Source organism: Rhinolophus hipposideros (assembly GCF_964194185.1).
Source record: "Rhinolophus hipposideros genome assembly, chromosome: 12".
Taxonomy (NCBI): Eukaryota; Metazoa; Chordata; class Mammalia; order Chiroptera; family Rhinolophidae; genus Rhinolophus; species Rhinolophus hipposideros.
Window position 1 is genome coordinate 42,772,475 of NC_138058.1, and position 24,801 is coordinate 42,797,275.

A 24,801-nucleotide genomic window follows, 5' to 3' on the forward strand; every position below is an offset into this window, starting at 1 on the left:
TTCAGTGCTGTATCCACAGAGTCTTAAATAGGTTTGCCATTTAGTAATCTCATCACATACCGGGTTTTCCAGAAAATAAGACCTAGCCAGATAGTCAGCTCTAATGAGTCTTTTGGAGCAAAAATGAATATAAGACCCGGTCTTATTTAACTATACTACAAGACCCGGTCTTCTACAATATAATATAAGACCGGTTCTTATATTCATTTTTGCTCCAAAAGATGAATTAGAGCTGATTGTCCGGCTAAGTCTTATTTTCAGGGAAACACAGTACGTGTTGAATAACTCATTTGATCTTTTTTTATGGGGATTTAATATTCCTTAGAGCAGTGATTTTCAAATACAAATCCTTGACCTAACGAGCCCAAGGTTCCACTTGATAGACTGCAACCTGAACCACAAATGCAAGTCTTTTCTTTATTTGCTTTTATAGACAAACAGCACACAAGACATTGAACTTAGATTTCACAATACAATTAAGGGCTACTTATTAAGGGCTACTTACCAGCTTATTAAGAATTAAAGAGTCAGCATTCATAAGCTAAAAATAGCATACATTTACAATTACTCAAAATTCAAATTGAATAATATAATTTCTGGCTGCCATATTCTGCTGGCAATGTTCCTAGCTCCCAAAACTACACCCAACAGTAATCAGGTAGCAATTCCTAATACCTGTTCATGTTGGATGTAGTTTTTAATTGGTCATAGTTTTGTTTTGTAAATTAATTTCTTATAGGTTTCGTTTTGGCACTTGCAGTTTAGTTTATTTTGGTTTCTTGGTTAACTCTGTTGTAATGATACATAATTGCATCAACTAATATTTGTCAATTATTAGAATTTCAGACATTTACGTTTTACAGTTCAAATACTAATCAATTCATAAATCTCCCCCCCTACACACACACATCCTATCCCCTGCTTCCCAAGTTGACTTGCACAGTGATACTTCAATCTATTATAAGTGTTCCCAGGTAGAATTGGGCGGGCTTTGGGACTCTTTTTCTATCTGAGTGAGTCAAGGGCAAAATTCGTTTAAGGATGAAATACCAATGAGCACTGAGCCTTTACTGAGCCACTGTCTTAAGGCTTTGTGATTCAGCCATGAGTTAAATAATGTAGACCTCCTCTGAAAGCAAGACAGCTAACATATTGAGTCCTATGACTCATGACAAAGAGAAAGTCAACTCAGATAGGTGACCTCTCCTTTTATTTCCCAATCTAGCAGCTATTTCGTTTACCCATATTTTAGTGGGGAAGAACCTTTTTTTCAGTATATAGTGTATTTGTGACAGAATAGTCAAAACAGTTATCTGATTACCAAGGCAATGGTAGGCACTAATTCTCTCTCTGTGGGTTTCCCAAGATTTGGAGATAATAGGACCGTTTTGAAAGTATCAAAGAAATTATTTATTATGTAATAAAGCCTTTAATTTAGGAAGACTGTTTTATTCTTTAATATATATTTAGCCAACCATCCCACTCTGCAAGGATTCAGCAGGGATAAACGTATGCCTGTTTTATTTCTGAGTTACTATGTGGGTGTTTCTCAAAGGAGCTGATTTTGAAGGAGAACAAATAAAAATAATGATATTTGCTGCTTTTTTTCTTTCATTTAAAGAGGTGTGAAACGCTAGCTTTTATTCAATTCAACTTGACATTTCTTTCCATGTTATAACCTTTCAATTGTCTTATAATTGTGAAACCGCAACTAAATACCCAAATTGATTAGACCTTGAATTATTGTCCACCTTTTGTGTCAGAGCACTTTTTACATGGAAAAAAAATGTAATAATAACTTCTCTAGAATTCTAGAGAACTCAATAGCTTGTCATCTCATATTTCTCTTTCAAAAGTCATAGGTGCTCCCTAGGAAAACAACTTTGTATCATCTGGAATAAATTCAGAGACAATTAGCTTCTCCTATTGAAGTAGAATGTTGACATAATGGTCTCAAATTTTGACATACGGTGCAAATGCTACTACAGGACATAATTGAAGGTCACCAAAAAGAATATAAGACACGATTAGTTTCAATAAATGGATCAATCCATCACATATTATATGTTGATACCATACTATGGTTCCAAGCAGGCCTACTATGTGCTGTAAATGATATCTAAGGTTTGAGAGACATGTTCTTTCCATCAGGAAGCTTTCAAATAGGGAAATAAGAATAGCATATAGATGTAAATCAGATACCAAAAAAAAATAATGAATGTATTTTCTAAATATAAAAACTTTAGAGGAGTGATTCTCAAAATATGGTTGAGGGTATCTTGAGGCAAGAGGTGGGAGGGATCTGTAAGACTTTCAATAAGATCAAAACTATTTTCATAATTATAGTAAGATTTTATTTGCCTTTTTCATCCTCTTTTTTTTCATGGAAGTACAGTGGAGTTTCTCAGAGACTAAACAACCTGTGATTTTGCAACAGATTGAATGCAGAAACAGGTATTAGCACCCAAATGTGGTCTATTAAACCAGATATTTTAAAAATTTGCAAAAATTTAAAACAGTGCTATACTCTTCAAAAAATTTTGTTTTTAAATATACAGTTATTTTAAAAATGTATGTTACTTATGTTAATATATAATGGATTTATTAAAATAAGTTAATAGATATTTAACATTTTCTCACTTTTAATTTCTAATAGAGTAAATATCCATAGACATAATCTATGTAAACAGAAGATGTGGGGAATCTTCAATACTTTTTAAGTGTGAAAAGTGTGCCAGAGGTTAAAATATTCAAGAATTGCTGTTTTAGAGAAATGTTAGATTACTTACGATATACATATGTGTCCTGTGTCTTCTGAGGTTCTAGACAATTTATCACTTCATTTAGACCCAACTAACATATTATTAAGTACACATCTTTTCAATCTGTCCACAATCTGTGATACTAGATCATTTTATTCTTTCATAGGAGGCGTATCTAGACCATAATGCACTTTCTTCAGAGTGACTGGGTTTTTTTTTATTTTTCCACATATCAAGCACATTTCCTTGGGGCATGCCATGGGGAGATTCTGTACCAAAATTTGTTACGTATCAATATGTCCCAATCAGATGTGAAGTATGTTTTAGGTAATGTATTGATAATAATGGTTTAACTTCCAAAGTAAGTTAAGGTTGTTGTTGTTTTAAATAAGCAGAGTAGATTCAAGATTGTCTATGATTACATCACCCTCAATCACTTAATCCGAGTATGCCTTCTTAAGTGAAAGAGAAAAGATGAAATTGTAGCCAGCTTGCTGGGAATGTACCTGGGAGTGTACATGTTGTGAATTCCATTGGTCATGCTCGTCAGAATGGAAATGAAGTTGAAAATCTCTAAGGGAATTAATGCAGCACTTACAAAAGTGACTACACTCAGTGCATACTAATGACTTCATTGTTTTAGATTAATTGAACTAGAGTTCACATACAAATGACAATTGAAATAGAGCCTAGCATTTTCCAAAGAGTGCAGACAAAATCTAGCACATGGCAGAATAGAATGTAGCATCTTTCCCAGGCTTTTGCATGAATCTATACATAATTTGAGAAATTCTAAGAACAGTACTTACCTTTGGCCTTCATTAAATATAGAATGCTAATTGCTTCCATAGTGAGTGAGCTATGTTAAAAATAAATTGTGTGGAATCATAGAAGTGAAATAGTCTGTGCCTTGCAGCAACTTCTTCAAGTTAATAGTGAATGATAATTGCTTCTATTTACTGACCATTGAATACGTGCCAGTTTTTTGGGGGGAGGTTTGCTAAGTTTTATATGTATTCTCATTTATACCTTATGGGAAATGTCCAAAGATATGTATTGCTGTTATTCTCATTTTATAAATGAGGAAGCTGGGACTTAAAGAGATAGAACTAACTAGCTAATTTAAGCCCCAAGCTTAGTTCGTGAAGCCGATTTGTCTGATTTTACTGCTCATGTTCTTACCACTGAGTGACTCTCTCCCCTGTAGTCACATATTACGTGCATCTGATGAGCAAAAGTGATTCAGTCTCTTTATTTCACAGACAAGGACCCCCCAACATAGGCAGATAAAAGGGTTTGTACAAAGTCACAAAATAAGAAACAAAATCCATATCCTCTCACTTTGTTCCTTTGGTGGACATCTGGAACTCAGTACAGGGTAGGGGTCTAAAAATCATTCTTTGTCCCTGAACTTGCAGAATGTTTCTATGTAATATAATTTCTGCAGCATTTATAATATACAGTGTGTGTTTGGACAAGTATGTGTGTGTGTCTGTTTATATATGTATCTGTGTGCTTTTTTGGCAGGCTTTTTTTTTATATATATATATATACTTTTTATTTTACTTTAAGTGTATTTTTCCAGGACCCATCAGTCCCAAGTCAAATAATTGTTTCAATCTAGTTGTGAAGGGCACAGCTCACAGTGGCCCATGTGGGGATCAAACCGGCAACCTTGTTGTTAAGAGCACCTCAACTCTAACCAACTGAGCTAACTGGCCGCCCCAATGTGTGTGTGTTCTTGAAGAAGGAGTGTGTGTGTGTGTGTGTGTGTGTGTGTGTATACATGTATATATGAACACAAATATATATATACATATTTGTATTTTCTACAGTTCTTTGTACCCATTTAGGCCATAATATGTATTGATTGAATGATTAAATGACTGAGTGAATGGTCCCACTATGATGCTGTCCTGAGTGTAAGTTCCCAAAACTACCAGGAACACCAAGTAGGAAGGAAAGCAACCCCGTCCATTTGCAACTAATTTCAATAAAAGTGCTCTGATATTATTTATTTTGCATTTTGAATTATGTATAAGCATTCTTTTTGACAGCAAAAAGCTTCTGTTTCTTTTTTTCCCCTTAACTTAGCAGTCTAGTCTAAACTGTTTCAAAGCTCATTTTCCCAATTTTGTTATTTAACTAAATTCAGCAGGGTCCAATGATTTTATTAGAATGAGGGCTAAAATGTGACTTACAATATGTGAGTAGTGGTCTTGGTTTTTCCATTTACTAGCCATGTTTCTGTCTTTTAGATTCCTTGTCTTTCAAATTTTAATTATGATATATTTGTTTTGTCTGTATTTCTTACTAGATTTTGGTAATGATAAGTGAGAGAGTGAATGCTGAAGTATGTCAAAATTCATAAAGTGATATATAAGAATATTATTGATTATGTTTTGTTAAATAATTCATTATCAGTGATTATTTTTTCAATTTTTATTCTTTCTAGAGTGGGGCCATATACATGCTATATAGTCTCCACAGGTGATTTCTGATCCTGTTCACTAATCCTAGCATTTCATCATAATAGGTGCTTCTTTTTGAATTAGAAAGAAATGTTTTTTGACTCTGGTGTACCCAAAAGTCGTTATCTAAAGGCCTCCGAGAGTCGATTTACAGCATGTCACAGAAATGGGCCTACAAGGCCTGAAAGTAGATCAATAAAAATGTAAAAATATAGACCTACAAAGTATATAAATATTACAAAACAGACCTACAAAAATACATACGAGCATGTTCCTTGGACTGGGTGGCCTATAACAGAGTTGGTGAAAGAAGGCATTTTTACCCAGAGACACAGCAAAAAACTTGGACTTATGCACCACATCGACTCATTCATTCTTTCATTCATTCATTCATTCATATTTACATAACAAGCATTTCTTAAATGTCTAATGTATGCCAGGCTCTGTGCCAGATGCTGAGGTTCCAAAGATAAAGTAGACAGTACAACTTTTGAGTGCTAATAATCTAGGAAGAGTAAAAATATACAAACTACAACAAACAAAACTATTTGATAAATGCTAAAAATGTTATTACAAAGTACTGTAGGACACAATTAAAATAATGACCCACTGTACCTGGGGACTTTGCAAAGCCTGCAAGAAAGAGTAGCATTTGAGCTTGATACAAAACAATGCGTAGGAGTTACCAGAATTTTTTTTTTTTTAAATGGGAAAAGGGAGTCTTCAGATAGAAAAGACAGCATGTTCACACCAGTGAAGATGTAATAGAACATTGTATGCTGGAGACAGTATGAAAATTATAATAAGTCTCTAGAAAAGAACTTTGGCAGATTGTTTCATTATCTATAAAAACACTTACATCTTTAGACCAGTAATCCTACTTACCGGAATTTATCTTATGGAAAAAATACAAAGGAAGAAAAGTGTTATTTACAATAGCAGAAATACAAAATAGAAATGGACCTATTATCCAAAAAAACATTCAAAATAATTATTTAAAGTATAATACACCAGTTTGACTATTTTATTGCTATTAGAATAATAATAATATTCTCAGTCAAGATGGAAAATGTATATACCATCATATTAAATTATAAAACAGAATAAATCATTACAAGTATTTAAAACAATGTGTGTACCCAGTTAAGAAAATGAAAACGAAAACAACAGCATTATCAACAACAAAATGTTTTGTGAAGGTAATGGGATTGTGAACACTTCTATTATAGGTTTAGTTTTTGTGCTCATCTTATTAACTAATTTAACTAGTGTTTAGTGACCATTTTCTAAGTGCTACGAGGCTTGCTAGGCCCTCCAGTTGAAAAGATAATGGAGCACACCACTTACATAATAATTTTTTGACTGTTAAAGAAAAGTACTTTTATACCGCCATGACATTGCTACAATAATGAACTCTACCATCTTCCAGGACCCAAGGTGAATGCAATCTGTTCCAGGACATCTTTTTCAGAATCTATCCATATGTAGTCAGTAGACTTTCCATTGCTAATTTCATAGATATAGATGGTATTCAATCCCTCTGAGTCTCAATTTCTTTTATTTTTAACAGTGTAATAAATTTTGGACTGCTCCCTAACTCATTTTATGAGGCCAACATTACCCTGATACCAAAACCTGGTAAGGACAACACACAAAAAAATAAATTTTGGACTGCAATGATATTGAAAATATTATACAAGGCTATGGGCTTTTTGTTTGTGCTTTTACGTTTTAAAAAGCATATGTACCTAGAGAAATAACCAGTGTAAAAAACAAAATGCACAAGAATAGAGCAGCAGAAAAAAAAAACCATGAGATCTAGAATATGTGAAATTGTAGTCATTTAGACATTAATTTATTTCCTACCTCCAATGTGTACTTACAAATATTAAATTAGTAATTAACAGGAGTTTAGTGGTACTCTCTGAGTTCAAACTAGGGCTGTCATTATAGGAAAGAAAAAAGCAAAACTAATACAAAATTAAAACTAATATAATCCACTATGGTTTTCCATCATTTCTATTTCCCCCCCTTCTCTTAAAAAATTAAAACGTTCCAGAATATTCCCCCAGTGTATATTCTCTCACAAGAAGAGTTTACTTCCTGACATATGTCTTTTAAAAGTCACTCATACATCCTCCTTCCTATTTGTCATGACTATGGTGCAAATATAGACAAGAGAATGTGCATTAAAAAAAAGAAAAATATTTTGCAGCCACTCATATTCTTCTGAAAGGAGTAGAATCAAAGCTTCTCCTTCTGTATTTCATACCCTGTAAATGTCCATTGGAGGATCAGGCTGTTTCTCCTGGATAACAAAAGCTTTCAATGCCTTAATCCAGTGTCAATGGGGAGGGAGGAGGCTTTGGAGCCATTTGCTGTCTCTTATTTAACACAAACTTTCCCCTTACCTCTAAGTCTTACTTTGGTTGATAATCATGGTAATTTTTGAAAGTATCATGAAACTTGCCAATATCATGTTCGTTGACTAAAATGCAACTGACTAGAATATGATCGACTTGAATGGCAAAGAATCCCATTGCCACTTAATTTAAGCCATGTTATTTAACCTCTCTGCATCAAAATCCTTCATCTGTGCAATGAAGGAGTTGAACTATGTGTGCTGTAAAACCTTTTGCAGTTGTAAAAATCTATCTATATTTAGGGGAATTCCGACATGCAATGTTCTCCCATAATATCTGAATCTGTGGCTCTTTTTTTCAGATCTCTCTTTCCCTTTTTCCTCTTTCTCGGCTGCTTTCCTGAAATACTTCCCTGTCAAAATAGAATTAATTTGGCTTGAAGCTGCTCCAATATCCTCGTGTTCCAGGTGGCTCTGTATCTGAGCTCTGCTGCACTGACCCCAAACACCACAGGCATGGTTATGTGTGGAAATTGGCATGGCAGTAGTCACAGAGGGAAAGTGCTTGGAGCTGCTCCTGAGAACTCTGTTCCCAAAAACCTTACCTATGGGAGAAAGATTGGGTGGGGGCTTGGAGACAAGAACTGCGGCCATTGTTTCTAGGGTGATACTGTATCATCTGCCACCTCTGCGAGCTGTGATGAGGCCTGTTCACTTGCTTGTTTATACATCCACCTTTGTGGACGTGAAGTAGCCTAAGACCATAAGTAGCCTAAGAAGTCTAATTTGAGGGTCACAAAAGCTCCTTCCCCTTCACATATTCCATCAAATATCCCTCTTGTGATCCCTGTAAACACTGCCTTTTCTGGCCACATCTTTAAAAATTCACATAGGAAAAGGAATAAAGACCTCAAATCTTCTGTATTGTTAATTTCAGTGAGATTAATTTCTCAGACTCTGTTTAAATCAAAAAAAAAATCTATGGATAACGGATTACTTGGCCTATCAACAGCATTTGGACAAGTTGACCCTTATGTCTTTTCTAACACACTTTTTACCATAGGCATCCAAGTCACCACACTTTAAGTTTTCCTCCTACTTCTCCTCCTTATTTGCTGTTTCTTCCTCTTCTCCATGACTTCTTCACTTTGCAGTGACCCAGGGCCTGGTCCTCGGTCCCCCTCTCTTTTCCATCTAAACTACTTTATATACATCATAGTACACTATACTTCTTCTTTAATTCTTGGTAAATAAGGTAGAAAAGCCTAGTATTTAGAGCATGATTTCTCATTTTCCGTACTATTGACATTTAGGCCAGATAACTCTGTTCTGGGGGGCAGTCCTGTGCACTGTAGGATGATTAGCGACATCTTTGGTCACCACCCACTGCGTGCTAATAGTACCTCCCCAGTTGTGACAACTAGAAATTTTTCTAAACACTGTACAATGTTCCTTTGGGGGCAAAATCACTACCCACCCCCATGACTTAGAATAATTTTGTGTAAAACAAAAAACCCTTAAATAATGCAAATTATAAGCCTTTGACTTGTGCTCACTTTGGCAGCACATATACTAAAATAAGCCTTTGACTTAATTTGGCCAATTCAGTGTTTTAAAAAGTCTCTTCAAATTGTAGGAATGTGAATAACAAGAGTCAGTAGAATCTATAAGCTTGTTCTGGGTAGGAGGGGTTTTGTTTTGTCTTTAGCCCTATACTATTATTGATAAAAGCATGCACATTATCTTGACTTTAAAGCAGCAGTAAATGGTACCCTAAATTAAGCTTCAAGTTTAGTTCTGCCACTTCTTGCTAATTGCATCCTGCTAATAAAAACTAAGGCTTGGAGGGGTTAATTTGTCCAAGTTTGGGTAATTAGCCAAATCATTTACTTCTCAGTCCTTCCCATTCCTACCTCTAAGAATCAGAGGTAATTTAGGTGAACTGTTACTATGAATTGTAAAGCTCTTAACACATGTAAGTTTGTATTATTATCTGCATTCAGAGATGAAAGAGCTAAAAGTGAATATCGGATGGGAAGGTCTTCATCTAAGAGTGCCAGAACCTATATCTGGCAGCTCCCTTCTTCCCCACACCTACCCTATGTTCTTTGAAAAAAAGTAGGCCACCCTTCCCTCTGCCACCACTCCTTTCCCCTCAACATCTTTGCTCAAAACATCTACCAATCATGTTCTTCTAAACCTAAATGAATGTAGATACCATTACTTTAATTAAATTTAAATTAGAAAAGTAATACATAGACTTCGTGAAAAAATATACAAAATGGTACCTGATAAAAACTGTGCTTCCATCCCACTCTTGGACTCAGCTCCCCTCCTCAGATTTAACCACTATTGACTTATACTTTATGTCATTAAGGAAATTCCTTCTGCATATGCAACTATATGTTTGTGTGTGTAAATGTTTCTATGTATATAGTCTTTAAACAAGTTAAAATTTGCACCATTAATTTTTGTCAAATTAACAATATATCCTAGAAATCTCTTCATATAAGCACATTTGAATTTACCACATTATATTTTACAGCTACAGAGTATCTCAACTGTAAAGCTGTACCAAAATTTATCTGATCAGTTCATTATTGATGACTAGGTGGTTTCTAGTTTTTGGCTGTTTGTAATACTACATTGAGCAGGTTTGATGTTGATATTTTATTATTGTTGTTTTCTTTTTTATTAGAAGTGCTCTGAGCCTTAATCCTTTTTTTTAAAAGAATAAAATTTGATTGTTGATTATTATGTTGTAATTGAATAAATAGGTAAATAGGCTAAGTAGATAGAATGGACACAAAACAATATAAATTTTAAGAATCTTAAAAAAGGGTTCATTATTTTCTGATAGTCAATATTGAGTAAAAGAAAGAGAGGACAAATTTGTAAAAATCTTAACAGAGTCTTTCAGGAATATGTTTCAAAAATGATTGCCAAGACAAAATAAGCTGTGGAATTGCAGCATTTTAAAGTTCAATGGCAATTTACTTACGATGGCACACCTATCAGTATTTATTCTCAGATTTTTCACTAAGCAGTATTGGGTGACTTTAAAAGGAATTAAAATTAATCCTTGAAAATGCATGGATATAATTAAAGCTGGGTAATGAAAAACAAAGAGAAGTGCCTGAGTGCTCTTTTGGATATAAATGTTATTCCTGAAGATTGTTCAGTTTCTTTTGCGTTTTGTTTTTTTTGTTGTTGTTTGTTTTTTTTTTTTAATGTCTATGATACTGTCATTTGAAGTACACCATGGTCTCTTCATTTATAACCTTCCCTGTCAGACTGGATACAATCATCTCAGTTACTTTGAAGAACTGTGCAACATATGTTATTACAGAATGATCAATAGAAGCAGATATATTGGGGGATGTATTTCCATATGGTATTCCAGATGTGGAGCCTTTGCTTACCAAAGAATTATTTTAAACTTCAGAGGAAAGGCAAAAAATAAGTACATATTTCCATCACTGTATAACACATTTGTTCTTCAGGCTTTGGGGAACAAGTATCCTTTGGTGCCTGTTTGTATTTTTAATGATCGATAAAATGGTTTATTTATTGGGACTTAAATTGTCTTTAAAGAAGAACAGTTCTAATTGGCATAAAGGCATAATAATATAGTTTCTAATGTTTCATAATTGCCTTTACAAAATCATCCCATAAAAATACTCATTATAAACGTGGCATTCAAAAAAAAATGCCATTCATTAACTTGGAAATAAAATTATAATTACAATTATAAAGCTTTGAGACGATTGTGTTAGGACGGTTGCATGCTAATTGCACAGCTTAAGGTTTCTAATTTAACATTAGGTGGAAACATGATAATCATCTGAAAAGAAGCATATAAGAGTTTAAGAGCTGGGATGTTAAAAAAAAATTAGTTTCCCTTCTGCTCAGCAATCACACTGGATTAAGAAGTAATATAGAGAAAATCCCCTGTGCATGAAAATAGGTCTTTACTTGAGTCTGAGGTTAAATGGGATGTCCATTCCGCTTTGCAGTCCCAGCCAGGGAGCAAATTCAACAGCAGGGACTGCCTCGACTTTTTGAGCCAGGCGCGGGCTGGGCTGTGTACCAACAGCCTGTGTATCAACTGCAGACGGAACTGCAGCATCCCTTCCTGCAGTAGCGCGTCACTCATTGGCTCCTCGCTGACACGTGACGGATAGAGCCTTTTCTGTGTATTTTCTCGCCCATCTGTGTGCAGGGCACTGATAGGCCAGGCTGATGCGCAGGCAATTTATCATCTTGATCTCCCACTGAGTCAGGGAGCTCTCCTGTCACCAGTATTGATTTCAGAGGATGGACTAAATTTCCTAGGATTTCCATTAAGAATTAAGAAAAAAGCTCTAAGCACGCAGGGTAGCCAGACAGACATGGATATGAGATGGCACTGTGAAAACTCGCAGGTAGCTTCTTCTGTCACAGCCGGTGCTCAGCACAGCTTAGAACTGCAGCATGCAGGGTTTAAGACACCAGAAGCCTAAGAACAATAATAATGAAAATAAGAATAAACTCTTTTGGATAAACTAATTTTAAGATTTATTTTAAACTATTTCCTCTCGGAGACTGCATGTCAAATTTATGCATGCTTTATATGAAATGTGCAAAGGTGGTTTTAAAATTTTAAATGTCCTTAAACCCTGAGCATGGTTGCTTCTAGTTTTGTTTGCTGCTTTATGTGAGCTTCAGAGGTTTTTTGTTTTGTTTTGTTTTTAGCATGCTTGTGGCAAAAACAATCAAAAATTGTGTGTGTGTGTGTGTGTGTGTGTGTGTATTTATGTATTAAGTTGGTTCAAGTAAAAGCATGAATAAAAGCTGCTTTCCAGACTTGCCAGACTGCTTTATTATTGTTAATGACATGGTGATAATTATGCCTAAATATGCTTAAATTCTGACCATGCTTGCTTTTGCGGCAGAGTGAGATTTTTGTTGAGAATTTGTAAAGGTGGAATGTCTGAATGAATTAAATGTACATTTGGTACAACAGAAAATGTGTTAATGATCAATGATTAAATCTGATTAACTAATGAAAATATTTCACGATGGTAAGATTTGAGTAACATTTGTGTACACTAATTCTGCTTACTGAAAAAATGCATGTCTGGAATTAATGAAAGTGTTTATATTTTTGAAATACAAATTTTGATTATTTCAAAGATAGATAGTAAATTTCAATTTTTAAAAATGCATCTTTTAAAAAATGAATCTAAGGTGAAAAAATTACAAGCATTTTTTTTCAATCTAGGAGAGGATTATAAAACTGCTATTTGTGTATGCGAGATATCATGTGCATGTTCATGTGTGTGTGTGAATTCTTTGGGGAGTTTTTTGATACTCTCCTAACTGGTCCTTATTCTCGTGAAGAGGGGAAATGCCTTAGCATTCAAATATTTCCTAGGCCCATGGGAATTAGAGCCAGCAAAAGCAGGAGTATGGCCAGATGGGCTAGGCACGCTTGGCAGTGAGTGGAGACAATAGGTGGAGGGGAGCAGATGGAGGACAGAAGGGATTGAAAATCAGAAAAGGGGAGGTGGAGAGGGGTACAGTCTGCCTAATAGTGAAGGAAGCCTCGCCTCTCTTTTCAAGGGAACTTCTGATTGCATCTTCCTTTATTATAAGATAGCATGTCAGATCTATTGTGACAACTATTTTTCATTAAATTAGGTAGCCTCTGCTTCATAGATTAAGGAAGTCCCATGAATGGACTTGAAGTTGCTTTACCAGATTGCAAATGGTGTTTTATCTATTTGTTGTTGTTGTTTGTAATCTTTTCTCTTTGCCATGTTCAGATAAAGAAGGAGCAAAATTAACATTAAGTGATTGTATTATTTAAGTTAGTGGTATCTAAATATATGGCAGTACCTACTAAACTTGCTAGACCTTAGATAATTCAGGCATGTATAGGGTTTACTGACTTTTTCCCTAAGAAAGCTTTCAATTCTGAAAACATTCAGAGCCCATGCTGACTATGATGTTACTTCTAGCTCATAAACAGATCTTCATTTCTACAATAACTTTGAATGTTTTAAGTATTTGTTGATCTTCTCATGAAGCTTTGAGGCATGACCAAATGCCCATTTCAAATTCTGAAATGAATTGAATCTCTCTGCGTCCTCCATCAAGCTTTTGTCACCCAAGCACCCAGAGAATTGGGCACAGCTTTTGCCAAAAAGGTCATGGCACTGGTAAAGAATGAAAATACATTCACTTCTGATTTTTATAATTTTAATGATTCTTTCAGAATTCCAAGGTGAACTTAGACACAATTTCCAGTCCTACGTACCACTGAATTCAACTAAAAGCATGCTGCCAAAATGTACTAATGAAACACAAATTTTAAAGTTTACATATACATCTTTTAGTCCATGGTTCACCCACAGCTCACTTAATTATTTGGTTGGCGGACCTTGTGGTTGGAGAGGATGTCTGTTCTTCAAAGGAAGTTTTGCCATGCCACATGTCTTTTTTCACTTACTTGTTGAACCTTGACTTGACTTATAACCTAGATAAGAGAATGAAAACCTTTACCTTTTGCACCTTGAGGTGCAAAACCTTTACCTTTTGCACCTTGAGGTAGTACAGATAATTTACTCAGGTCACTTACTCTAATTTCCCCAGAGTTGAAGAATTAAGCCAATTTCTTATACTTTCTGCAGACCTTTTCTTCTGTGCCCTGTTCTTAGAAGTTAATAAAAGAATCCACTAAGCAGCAAAATGCTCGTCACTTGGCAAATTTCCTCTGATGTTTTTAGAAAGAAAATAGAGCCTGCATACAGAACTTCGGACAGATTTATGTTTTGGAGGGTTGACTGGTGTACTTAAGCAAAATGACCAAGTGATAAAGAATAAAAATTTTTTTATTGACTTTGCGCAATCAAGCTTTCCTAATAAACTAAGAGCCATGTTCTCCTTATAGGCAAAGTGGAATGAAACTAGAAGAGCCTTGAAGAGGTATGAAATGTCTGGTCACAATAGTATTTGGGCTCAACTGCCAAGCAAATGTCTCACCAAGACATTAACTAAGGAAATGCTTACATTTTTACATAGTAATTAGTGATATAGCATTGCATATTAAGGATGTTTTGGGGTAGTTATGATGAAATGTTACTGTCTGTGTGTCTTCCATATGCTCCTTTAATTTACAAAATGTGCTCATCCCACAGCATCTGGGTGCATTTATAAACTACAAGTGCAATCAATTAACTGTATGATGGATGCAGTAGGCAGAATGCTAATTGATGGGAAAAGCCCTCATAAGTTATACTTTGTAGTTTCCAAATGGGAAAAGAAGCATGGAACCAAGGACTTTCAGCCTTTGTGTATATAAAGTTGAACTGTTTCAAGAACTAAGCTTTATACTCTACACATTTGGAAAATAACTCATTTTTAAACAAGATTTTGCCCTGTCAAAATTAGTGCTCTTAATTCCAGTGTTACAAGAACTAGCAAAGTTCTTAGGTGAACAGTGTTAGTGGATATTTAATTATACTTACACAAAGTGGTCCCTTTTATTATTGCTTTTTTCTTTCACTTTTCATTTCCTCTACTCCCAAAATCACATTCCTCTGCTACTTAAACTGTCGTTATGGACTCAAATGCCTTTGCTCCAGACCTCTACATTAAAAAACTTAAACAATAAGCTATGTATATATTCAGCAGAGTGTAATGACACCAAATTCTGCTTTATACATTTTTGTGTTTACTTAGTCTTGAAATGCCTTTAATTTCTACTAAAGTTACCATATTGACCCAGAAAAATAGATTTCACTTGCTTCTATCTTATTTATATTTATTGACTGTTGATATTTGAATCCCTCATCACTCTGACACAGAGAATGGAGCCAAATACAATATTATGGAGTAAACAGGCAATTTCCAGTATACAGGCTAATTGGGGAGCGTCACAGACAATTATACACCCATGTGGATATCTCTAGTGTCCCTTAGCAAATGAAGATAGTATGAGTCCAAACTGAATAATAGCCATGAAAAAGCAAAAATACATGAGAGATGTTTTCTATTTTTGTGTTATAAACTATGTGATCATCACTGCACATTTCCATGTGCCCCTCACATTTTTACCTTCATTTGAATTCACTTGCTTAATTAAGCATTAGTAACTTCTTCAGAGTTAGTTCCCCAAAATCAGGTATCCTTTTTTGTTTTCATTGTTGTGATGTATATAAAATACTGTAGATTAAACCACAATTTAATAATTTTCTTGAAAACAGAAAGGCTTGAAGACTCTTCTTACTATTTCCCACAACTATAATCTCTTCTGATATAAAGACCCCATTACTTTAAATATTACTTAGTTTAAAAGACAACAATTACACATAATGGTGGCAATTACTTGAATATTATTTTAGGGGACCAGAAGAAAGCAGTCTGCAAAAGAAATCAGTCCTGAAGTTTATATGTTCTCATCTTTGTTTCCATTGCTTTTTTTATCAAAACGTAATGGGTTGTAGGATACCAATCTTGGCTCTAAGCTTATGTCAGACTTTTGACCAAAAATATGATTCTATAAGTTCACAGCCTAGATTTACTACTAAATTCATGGATAAAGTCGGGATTTAATGGTATGAGAAACTACGTTCACTTATCTGACCTCTTCACGTTTTTCAAATTGCAAACTCTACTAGAGCTTCAGACACAATGCCTTCCCAACTAATCCTCCAGTGAAATGAATTTGCTTATAATGGAAAAATAATTATTTTGTATATAAAAATATAGATTACATATAAAATACGGTGCATATAATGAAGTATATATTATATATAAAAATAAGACTACCTTTATGACTTTAAAACACTAATATTTCATTGTCACATTAAAAATTTTACATAGCATTTTGATTTTTTTAAAAGCAACTTATTTTGGAGTTGCATAGGTACACACTCAGGCATCAATTCTCAATGACCCATGTGTGAACTGTCTACATAATGAATTATCTTGCACAACCAGATGTACTTTCTAGACCACTTACTCTCTCATTGGCTTAAAATCATTGTGTGCAATTACATGCCATCACTTGTCTCAATTAGATAGATTTAAGTAGATCACCAATCCATTAGGTTTGTAGTGGTGTGTGTATGAATATGTGTGTCTGTGTAATACATTGCTAAATAGCTGCTAAATAATAGGTTTAAAGGATGCATATAACAAACTGGAAATTTCGGGGGTGGGGGGGATAGCTACTCTTGGGTTTGCCTAGAGTTTTCTTAGCCTTCAAGAAGTGTAGCTTTTATTTCCAGAATGTTGACAATTATAATACATAAGCAATAATAAGCACCTATCTCAGTATTTTCTGTACATTTGATACTTAAGATCTATTAAAATATCTACTGGTTGATTAATCTATACCAAAACTGAGCTAGATGTCATGGGTGACTCAAAGGAAAATAAGACACTTGCTGCCTTAAAAGTCCAGTTGAAGAGTCAGGACCAAACACATATGAAGTTCAAGGGGTACTGAAGGCTGAACTATTTTTTTCTAATACAATCAATTAATGAACACATATTTGCTGAGCATCTGCTATATACTTTCAGGAAGTTTGGAGAAAAGAAAGTTCAGTATGGGCTAAGTTGATGCACTAATGTTGTTCTGCTAGCTGCTCCCTATGTTTGAGCAGCCCTCATTATCCTGTCACAAAACCAAAGGTAACACAAACCCCTGTCAAGCAGGTGGCTACATATCCCATGACACCAGTACCAGCTTCTGAAATTGGGTTTAGAGCACCGAAGGTATTTGAATATGAAGTAAGGTCCCAAGCAGCTTGTCTCAAAAATCAATCAAGGTGATTTGTTTCCTGTCCTACATGTTCTCAGGACAATATATTGATTTCTTAAAAAGTCAGTTTTCATGTTTTATAAATAATAAAAGTAATGCAAAATGTGTGTAAATAACATTTTCGTTTGAAAGTCGCCTGCACAGTTAGTTTATACTCATTTTCTCTATTCTTTAAAATTCACCATTGTTGCTAAAAAGTTTTCCTTTAAAAATAAGAAATTGTTTCTTTTGTTTGTTTTGTGTGTGTGTGTGTGTGTGTGTGTGTGTGTGTGTTTGTTTCGTTTTGTTTTGTTTTACTGATGGGATGATTTGAAATATTGAGTTGGGTTTCCAATAGGTAATTGGACACATTGGAGTAAGTATAACTATCTCAGGCCATTAAGGTATAATTGAGTGTGTTTGTAAATCATTCCAGCAATGATTTTCAGTATGCCTGATTCTACATCCTTCTTTATCTTTAATGTAATTTTATTTTATTTTTGAAGGGTACCCACTGAAAAGAATGTAGATGTGTATGGACGGGAAGCAAAGGGTCTGTCTGGCCTTGAGTGTAACAATTTGGAATAAGTGGTAATTATGGAAACAGTCTACTCATGTTACTGAAATGGTTATCAATACAGTACTATTATTTCATCAGTAAGTAGTTTAAAATACAGTAAATAATTATGGAAAACTTTATGAACCGTTCATTAGAACTGGCTGAAATGATACCTGGGTGTAAAATACCACACTGAGTAGTTCTTGATTATTTTTCAAAATCTCAAGCTAGAGACAGTAAACTCACTGTTTTAAGCCATTGATGTAACAAGGGTTTCCTAGATCATGGACCTTCCAGATTTCCACACAGCCAGTGATTTTTCAATTGCAATAGTTTCATTTTAAACAGAAAGTTACTGAAGCAATAACAAACTAAATACTGACTTTAGCCTCCCTGTCTTTCTACCTAAAAATTCCCTAAATGATGAATCAACTCTTTGTAGTACTTTAGGAAGAGAGATGAGGGTTCAAAATGACAAGATGAAATATAAAAGTATATGCTTGGTTTATTTGAATAACTACAATGTAAGGACAATCCCAAAGACATGCCATTCAAATGAAGATAATACATGTTTCATATCTGTAAATATTACAAATGGGGAAATTTATAGGTTGGTCGTTTTATGGTTGTGGTTATATATACATATATATATATATATATATATATATATATATATATATATATATATATATATATATATTCCCTTTATGAATGTGTCTGTATCTTTATTTTAAAGAAAATTATTTTATAAAACCAGTTTTGCCAACTAATACTCAATATGTAGGATGTGATCATATCAGTGTGCTTCTTTTATTTTTAGTTTTTAAAAAGTGTTTTAATTTGGAATAACTTAAATATATAGAAATGTTACAACCATATTATAAAGAGTTTACTCTTCAGCTTGCCTTAATGTTCACATCATGTTTAAGCATTGTACATTTGTCATGGCTAAGGTTAGTATTAACTATGCCCTTTGAGAAATATTTTTTATTAGAATTTTTGTATCAAAGATGCCACTGAGTGTTATCAGACTACTTTTGAAAAATGTCAATATCACTTGGTTTGATTCCCACCAATACCTAAGGAATCCTCCTCACTGGGCTACCCAGAATTTCCACTCAGAAACATTCCAAAACTATTTCAGGAAGAAAAACAATTAACAGAAAAGCAGTCGTTTCTGTTTGTATCTGTTTTTCCTTCCCACCTATATGAACTTTGGTTTTTTTTTGAAGTAGGTCTCAGAATCTCTTTTCCTCTTTCTATTTCCTTGGGAAATTTATAACATCTTCAGCCTAGAATGCTCTCCTAAACTTCCAACATACCTTGTAGCTGTCCCCTCAATTCACCTCAAATTCAACATATCCCATTGTGACCAAGTTAATTTTTGGACTTCATCTAATTTTAAAATACTTTATTTTGAATTATATAAAGACATTGTACTGGAGAAAGTTGTACTGCTACAGGTGTAATGATGACCAACTACTTCATTTTCTGGTACTTGACTTCCCCATTTGTAAAGTGAGGGGTTTCCAGCTCTATTACTTTATTATTTTAGAGTGTGAATAAATATGAATTTTCTTTAAAATAAAAGGGTTTAAAGACACGTGGCTTAAAACATAGACTGCTTTCAATTTTGTTGAATTGTCTCCTCTATATTTTGAAAATAATTAGCATCTGGGATTTTCTTACAGGATTTCCATTTTGAAACTAGTGTGAGAATAATTCCAGTCATGGTTAGCACTAATTAGAGGGAAAGCTCCTTTTCCATTCTGCAATGAAGAATACAGAGGCTCATTGGCATTCTCTGGGCAAGGCTGGTACATTTCAGAGAATTAGTGATTTGGATTCCTAGAAAATGCTATAGAAGAAACAACATCTTTTCATTTCCACATCATCTTGACAAATGAGGAAAAATTTCAGTGTGTGGATCACAAAAGCAAGCAAAATTCTGTGAAAAGAAAGGAGAGGCACCCCATACAGCCTGTTCTTGTGTTCTAAAACCTCCACCTTTGCTAAGAGACCTTGAAATTATTTCAAATCTATTTTTCATACAATGGATGCCAAAAGAGCTAAATTATTCATCGTAAGTGAAAATATTCATTACCATGTGTCAAGAAACTCTGATTCCCTCTCTGATGTTCCTAATAAGAACCCTGTGGTGTAAAATCATGGGCTGAATCTACTAAATAATTACCCATGTGAATGCTGTACTTACCGTGTGTATTTTTAGGTTTTATATCAATAAATATTCTATCAAGTGCTGCATGCTCTGGACTAAAAGTCCTTCATCCCCAAATCAGTTTCAGATTCTTCTCTAAAAAATAAGGAGCACTGTGGCTTCTAATGGAAGTGGTAGGAAAGTGGTGACATAAACAATCGACAACACAGTTTGAGAAAAATTCTCATCACCGATAAAGATTTACAAAAAAATATATTTCATAAATGCCAAATGAGATCCACAGAAAACAAAACTTTGTAAGCATTTTTTCTATAAACAGAAAAAAGAAAGTGGGTCTGTATTGGAAACAGAAGATTAGATGTATAGGACAAATTATTTTTATGGATGTTCACAATGTATATATAAAAACTAATATAGCTTACAAGTGTCTATAGTAATTTGAAATATTTAGCAAGGAAATATTCTCACACACAGGAAATGAAATTAGAACTTTGACATTCATAATTTCAAGACTTAATATACGGAAGTTGCAGTGATTGTGTTTTTAATTTTTTTTTTCTATTGTCAGCATCTAAACTAGACAGGGTGTAGTGAATGTTCTGGAACCCAGCATTTTGGAGTACACATTGATATGTATAGTAGAGATTTAGCTTTTAATGTAATCTTATAGTGATGGACTTGACTTCCAAGACAGAGTTAGCTTGAGACATTTCAACTTTAAAGCGTCCCCTGGACCCTGAAAAGCCTAAGAAGCATTTTGACACAAAGGCACTCCGGAGAGCAAAGAAGGGCAAAGTGTTACAGGGTGTCTTAACCACACACTTCTCAGCCAGATCTTTTCATCAAGTTTACATAAAGTACAGGCCTGGACTCTGTTGTGGCAGCTCTGGAACATATTACCCATTTACTACCCTTAGTGTCTTTCTTGGCTCATCGCCTATTATATATTATTTTATTGAGAGTAATTCCTCTTGTTTTAAATTTACTATAACCAGTGGACTTAACTCTGGGAAAAATATTCATGGGTTCTGGAAGGATTTCATCAGATAACTCCTCCTTTTTTACCCATTTTAATTAAAGTAACTGAGAAATTGCCTGTTGTACCTTCTATTATTTGGTAGAACGTTCAAGGACAGGAAAATCCTCCAGTAGGCACTTTTCTGTTCTGTTTCTTAAGTTGGGTGTTTAAGTGGAGTGGTGTCTTTGCTGCCACAAGAGAGCTAAATCCTAAAGACAATTTAGTTGGCGAGTCCTAAAGCAGAGCTGTTCTGATAGATTGTCTTTTCTCTTAAACCTCTTTCTAGAATTTTGAAACCAAACCTAGTACACATCTCACCAGGTGAGGTATTACTCCTACTTTCCTAGGTCTGAAATATCTCTATGATTGGTCCCATTTATCAAATGGCATGAGACACCCTGCCACTATCCAAACATAAGTGGAGGAACCCTTTCTTTCCTTTTCTCTTTCCTACTGCTCATTCTTTTCTTTATAATTTCCTGTTTTCTTTGCCTCTATTCTACCTCTAATAGAAATCTGTTAATGGCATTTATTGTTTTCTTTGGCCCCATTTGTGTCTCTTACGAATCAAAATTTGAAACCAATGTACAGGATAAAATTGCTAAGTCACTAGCCATTATTTTTAGACTTTGTAGAGGTTAGAAGAATCCACTGGACTCTGTGACATTGAAAGGAAATATATGAAGCACAATGTAACACTGATATAAATAGGATTCTGCAGGATAGTAGGAATAGAAAGTAAGATTACTCCTCATAGGAGTAGCTAATTGAGCAGAAACTATAGAGTCCTCAGGATGTAAATATTGGAAATTTAATTTTTAGTGAATCTGTGACAATTCCTTTTTAATTTTGTTTTGTTTTGTTTGTATTTTGCTTTAACTTTTCTTTTAAATCAAGGGCACAATATTTGTTGAAATTTGTAGTTATTTGGTGTCTTAATCTTTAGGATTCCATATTCAAGGATAAACAACAGAAAGGTAGGCAGAAATAGTGTCAATACTAACAACATGTCATGTGACAATTTCCCTACTTCAAATCATGGTGAAATAGTCACCATTCTAAAGACCTTAGAAGCACTAACTTTTTTTTAAGGCAAAAACTACCACAGTTAGCAGAAAAGTAAATTGTTTGGACCCAATAGATTTCACTTCATTGATAAAGCAACAGACCCTAAATATTAGCATGTCATCTTTGGCTGTCAGCAAACCAATTCATGAATTTAAAAATTATTAAATTTATGTATCTATTCATGTATTATCTATGTATACATTTTTTAATACATCGCCTTTTGAAAAAACGAAAGATTCACAGATAGTTGCAAAGAAAGATACAGGAGAATCTCTGCCTCCTTTACCCAAATGTCCCCACATGTTAACATTGCGCAACTATGGTTCACTATTGAAACCAGAATATTGATATTGTTATAAATCATAGAACTTACTCAGACTTCACCAGGTACACATGCACGTTTTTGTATGTGTTTGTGTGTGTGTGGCTATGCGCAATTTCATCACATGTGTAGCTTCTTGTAACCACCACTGCAATCAAAATATTTAACTATACCATTACCACAAGACTCTCTTGTGTTGTCCTTGATTATTACATTTTTAAAATTTATTTTGATTTTTCTAAATAAATTTATTGGGTGAGATAATGGTTAGTCAAATTACATAGGTTTCAAGTGTAGAATTGTACACTTGATTATTACATTTTAAAATAACCTGAGGGATTATCTACTCTTGTTACCAAACTCAGGTTCAGCTCCTTGCCACTTGTGAGCCAACAGTTAAGAGACAAGTGTTGGTGGAAAGAAAAGTATGTTTTTTCCAAATGCTGGCATTCCAGTAAGATGGTGGACTATTGTCTCAAAGACCACCTTCCTCAGTCCTAAAACAGGAGGTTTTATAGGTACACAAGAAGAAGCAGGACAAAGGAAAGGGAGACTTAGTCATGAGACTTGTCAGAGAGACTTGTCTCCTGGGGTCCAGTTTATTCCATGATGGTTATTGGAACCTCCGCTTGTAAGCATGATTCTGTCATCCGATGGTAAATTGCAGTCCAGAAGTGCAGCCTCCTTGATGGTGTCTGGATGGCTGAAGGCTGGCTCTGTTTCTTTCAAGTTAGCATTTTGCTGATTAACCAGATTAATGAGGTATGCATGATGCCTCAGGAAAACATGGTCATTGAATCAGGTAGGAAGGGAAGGAAACAAAGAGAAGAATAAAAAAGAAATACAAACTAGATTGTTAAATCTTGAAAAAGACACAGTCGTCCTTACACTTTCACCTACTTATTATTGGGATGCGGAGTGATTTGCCCAGGTCAATGCGTTAGATAAAGATTAAACTCCTAGTGGAATCTCAGAATGCTATGTCCTATCCGGGACCAGTTTCAGGAATACCACTTTATAGTCTCAATTTATAAAGTAGGCAGTTGTTCTACAACTTTAAAGATAAGAGAATAGAAGCAAAAAAAAAAGCTTTAAAGTAATTGAGTTTAGTAATTTCGTCGCAATGCTGGATTTTTTTTTTTTTGCAATCTGATATTCTCACTCTATTACTGTATGCATAATGGGTTATGGGAACATCGACAGTCAATGTAAATATTAGATTGGTATTTCAGACAAAGCATATATAAAATAGAGGTAATCCATGTTGCTTCATAGGGATTCAACACAGTTGTTAGGGGGAGAAGGTAGTTTGTTGTTCTCTGTAAACAATCCATAGATTTAGCTACAAATTGTATAATTAGTACTCTCTAGAATTGAATGCCTACTCCCTCCCATTTACAAACAAAGACACCAGATAATTTAATAATTCTTTTCCTTTTCCAGTTTGCCCTTAATGCTCATTTTAATTTAGGTACCACGTATAAAATTACTGAGGTGAGATTTGGGGGCTTTTGGGAATGGGGGCAGGGAAGGTTCACAGCATGTGATTTCACTCACTCACCTATTCCATATCCACTTTGGAACCACTTTCAATGTTACTCACTTTGGGAATGAACCTGGTTATAGAAGAGTACAACAGAAATTATTTGGAAAGTGTAGAAACAAAGACTCTTCTACTGTATCAGTATCAATAGAAATTAAAGATGTAAAAGACCCATTAGCTGATTTGCCCTAGTTCCATGAAAATTACAGTGAAAATTTTTCTAAAGACCTAATCTATTTTTGTTTAAAATAAATGGAAACTGAGTGTAGATTCTTGTTAGAGCTTGAAACTGCTGATTGTTGTGTTTTTCCCGTTTTTCTTTTTAGATCCACTTGACAGTTTGCATAGCTAATTATTGTGTTCTCATTTCTTTAATTCCAGAATTGCTGTAGGCTTTTTAGACCGGGGGAGAGGAAGAGAGCACTACTACATTTTTAAAGTACTGTACATCAATAAGCTGTTCAATCAAGGAGTGCAGAGGATAGAGAGAATGATTATATTGGGTGTGTGTGTCTTTTGTAAGATGGGTCAAAGTTAAAGCAGCAGAGTTATTATAATTTTAAATACCTGCCAGGCTTTGGTAGCTAATAGCAATTCAATAAAAGTTTTGTCAATAACCAAATACAGGAGATAGTGGGGTCCCTTGTAGCCACATTTTATGTAGGGCACTTTGTATCATGATGGATCATTTGCAGCAAAAAAAAACCTTTTGCTAGGAAAACTAAAG

The 24,801-nt window shown here is 34.4% G+C and overlaps 1 protein-coding gene across 18 annotated transcripts in view; it reads left to right on the forward strand.

Moving 5' to 3' along the window:
* The window catches only part of NRXN1 (neurexin 1), a 1,108,907-nt gene that overhangs the window by 1,036,543 nt on the left and 47,563 nt on the right, over window positions 1–24,801 (forward strand). For 2 of the 18 annotated variants that reach the window (XM_081069303.1, XM_081069304.1), the window contains exon 1: window positions 11,859–12,019. The exons of the other annotated variants lie outside the window; for them this stretch is intronic. In XM_081069303.1, the coding sequence (XP_080925429.1) occupies window positions 11,987–12,019 (33 nt within the window). In that variant the 5' untranslated portion in view covers window positions 11,859–11,986. Of the gene's footprint in view, window positions 1–11,858; window positions 12,020–24,801 lie in introns of those variants that run through there. 18 annotated transcript variants of the gene reach the window in all.